At 43.4% G+C, this 3,289-nt stretch overlaps 1 protein-coding gene across 1 annotated transcript in view; it reads left to right on the top strand.

Moving 5' to 3' along the window:
* Nucleotides 1-3,057, top strand: part of tmprss3a (transmembrane serine protease 3a) — a 22,157-nt gene extending 19,100 nt beyond the window's left edge. The window contains exons 8-11 of the mRNA XM_005751580.1: nt 1,017-1,186; nt 1,885-1,980; nt 2,094-2,236; nt 2,887-3,057. Of these exons, the coding sequence (XP_005751637.1) occupies nt 1,017-1,186; nt 1,885-1,980; nt 2,094-2,236; nt 2,887-3,057 (580 nt within the window). The remainder of the gene's footprint in view (nt 1-1,016; nt 1,187-1,884; nt 1,981-2,093; nt 2,237-2,886) is intronic.
* Nucleotides 3,058-3,289: the final 232 nt, after the last annotated feature.

Below are 3,289 nucleotides of genomic sequence, written 5' to 3'. Positions count from 1 at the left end.
AGAACGTACGTACCTGGCCCCGCCTACTACCCTCGGAAACGTAAAATGATTGGCTAGAATCTAAAGTGTATCACAGCTCAGGAAAAAAAAGCACCGAAATAAAGCACCGAAATGTGCGCTGCTTTTCGGTCTGGTTACTGCCATCATGGCACCGGACACCGCTACCCATCCCTACTGTTAATACATAGTGAGTGAGAAAGGTGACTGGAAAGGAAAAACTCTTTTTCCTTTTCCAGAGGATTCAGGGTCACCTGGTCCAGCCCTAACTATATGCTTTAGCAAAAAGGAAAGTTTGAAGCCTAATCTTGAAAGTAGAGATAGTGTCTGTCTCCTGAATCCAAACTGGAAGCTGGTCCCACAGAAGAGGGGCCTGAAAACTGAAGGCTCTGCCTCCCATATCAGCCAGCTCGCTCTATTTACCAGTCATAGCCCTGATTCTTTCCTCCTTTCTCCAATGTTTCCTTTTCTTTCTCTATCTCAAACAGGTTTTCCTCCTCTCCTTCTACTCTGTTTTCAGTAACATAATTTCCACGCTGAGTGGCTGTAGCTCAGGAGGTAGAGCAGCTCATCTGCTAATCAGAGGGTTGCTATTTTGGTGACTGTTCCAGCCTGCTTGCCAAAAAACTTGTGGGCAAGCTACTGATCATTTCCAAAGTTGCTCTCTGATGAAGCCATCAGAGTATGACTGATGTTGTCTAAAATGCTTTGAGTGTACAGGTAGAGCAGAAAGGTTCTATAAGAACAAGTCAATGTACCACGCTGCTGGCCAACAACGGCTGAGGTCACGTTCAGTATGTTTATTTATTAAATGCAAACATCAGGAACATTTTAGATTGACGTAAGCTTTTCTCAGTTATCATCTGTTATTGTTCACACTTTGCCGCACTTATAAGATCACACTGAGGCTGATGGAACGACTGGGACAGACTGAGCCTCCCCTATTTGTTGTGTGCTCATGTCTTTTTTTCATTTTGTCCCCCCCACCCCTCGGATCTTTTCTTGCTGTTTGTGCTCAGGTTTGTAAACTCCTCCATGTGGGCAGTCTATGTGGGACTGACAGAGCAGCCGCTTCACGGGGCCCAGGCTTTGGCTGTTGAGAAAATCGTATACCATAATCGTTACCGACAAAAAGGACTCGACTATGACATCGCACTGATGAAACTGGCCAAGCAACTTGAAGTTAATGGTATTAGTATCCTTCAACCTCTCATTCGCTACAACTTTTTTCCTTGACAACACTCCCTAACACTCATTATTTATAGCCAAAGCTAGAGTGATCCAGGTGTCTTCATTGGCAGACTCACAGGATGCAGTTCAATCCCCAGACCAGGCAGATTTACTACTTTTGTTATTCACATTCTTTGTAGTTTACTTCATATTCCTGTAAGTGCATCTTTGTCTTCAGCACATACTGCAAGCAAACAATGAGCATGGCTATGCAAATACATTTCACTACATACAACAGTAAATGCATCCTTATTAGTATAGATTTTACTACATAGAAAAGCACATATCAGAACACATCCCAATGGGTTCCCAACAGTGATTGCACACTGAACACCAGTTGCCCCATGAGTTGGTGTACGTTCTCTGTTCACTGGTAAATCTAAATTATTGACGGCCTTATTTTTTTCCCGTATTGTACTTTTAGACCTATAAACTGCATAGTGCACTGCATCAAAGATCGTTCCGTGTCTGGCAAACTTAAAATACGTGACAGCTATCAGATAATCTTCCTTTCAGTCCTGTTTAGGGATCTTTCACTCTCTTCCCTCCCTTCTGCTTTACTTTCTCTCCTAGGATATTTTCTTCCTGACCTTGGAGTCCCATAGATCAGATTGTATGAATAAGTCTGACATGTATCAGTAACACTTTTCCCTGCAGGCTCTGTGCAGCCCATCTGCCTGCCCAGCCATGGAGAGGAGTTTAAGGAGGGCACCTTGTGCTGGATCTCTGGTTGGGGTGCAACAGAGGAAGATGGTGAGTGTAGACATCTAAAGCTTATTTTGTATTCTGTTTAGTTAGGTGTTGTTTAGGGTGTTTTTGTGGGGATGGGGCCACATTTATATGGTTGAAATTCTTCTTTTTAACAGGAGACACTAGTGTTGTTCTGCGCTCAGCTGTGGTACCACTTATCTCCAACCAGAACTGCAACAAACCAGAGGTTTACAAGGGCTTAATCTCCTCCTGGATGATCTGTGCAGGATACCTGGAAGGTGGAATTGACTCCTGTCAGGTAGAGCTAGTTTCCTTTTGCACTAAAATGAGATATATTAGTTTTATGGGGAGGAGGTGGATTGCACAGATGAGAGTCTGAAAGGGAGAATGACAGAGCACAGATTTAAACTACTGTACGCGTTGCTATGACCACAAGCACGCAAACAAGGTACAAGGGTTGTAATGGCAAACCAGTCGATCCGAGTCGAGTCGAGTCTATTATTAAATTCCGTTCTTTGTAATCTCTAACGGCAAAGAAAGACACGGCTCAAAGTGGTCTAACTCAAAAAATGATCTTTAATTTTACATTTTCCGGAAAATGGAGACTGAGCAGACACACAAACACGCCAGCCCAAGTCTGAGGCATCAGCACTCCGTCTTGCTATATTTTGTAGCACGTCACACCCAGTTTCGATACAAACATTATATAGTTCCTCTTTTCTTTGTGTCAAATTTCCGGTGCAACTTTGCACTTCCTCTTTCTAAAGTCTGTTGCCAGGGCAACCTGTCACCCTTAACATAGTTCTCATCTGGGTCTGGCATACATAAAACAATATAATCAGACAATAAGCACTAAGATTATATATTAAATACATGACACAAGTCGACATGATTGGGTACTAATGGAAAAGGGGCGTATGTATGTTTTCACCTATCTGGTGTTTCCAGGGGGACAGCGGCGGTCCGCTTGCCTGTGAGGACTCGTCTGTGTGGAAGCTAGTGGGAGCAACCAGTTGGGGCATTGGCTGTGCTCACATAAACAAGCCGGGCGTTTACACCCGCATCACACTCGCTCTCAGCTGGATCCACAAACAGATGGAGGTCAGTGTCCATATTTAAGGTCCCGATGTAGCAAATCTTGACTTGAGTCAAGTACTAATCCTGTCTGTCACATCCAGCAGACAATGTCTAAAAATGGATTCAGACTGATTATGAATGTAATATTACTATTAATGCACATGCAGCATTCTTGAGGCTCATCAGAATCAGAATCAGAATCAGAATCAGAAAGGGTTTATTGCCAGATGTTGAGCAGGTTTACAACATTAGGAAATTGCTGCGGTGCTTCAGT

Source organism: Pundamilia nyererei, unplaced genomic scaffold (genome assembly GCF_000239375.1).
Source record: "Pundamilia nyererei isolate P.nyererei 1_Seehausen unplaced genomic scaffold, PunNye1.0 scaffold00316, whole genome shotgun sequence".
In the NCBI taxonomy this organism is placed as follows: Eukaryota; Metazoa; Chordata; class Actinopteri; order Cichliformes; family Cichlidae; genus Pundamilia; species Pundamilia nyererei.
The sequence above is the reverse complement of the archived record's forward strand: the minus strand, read 5'-3'. Positions and strand labels throughout refer to the sequence as shown.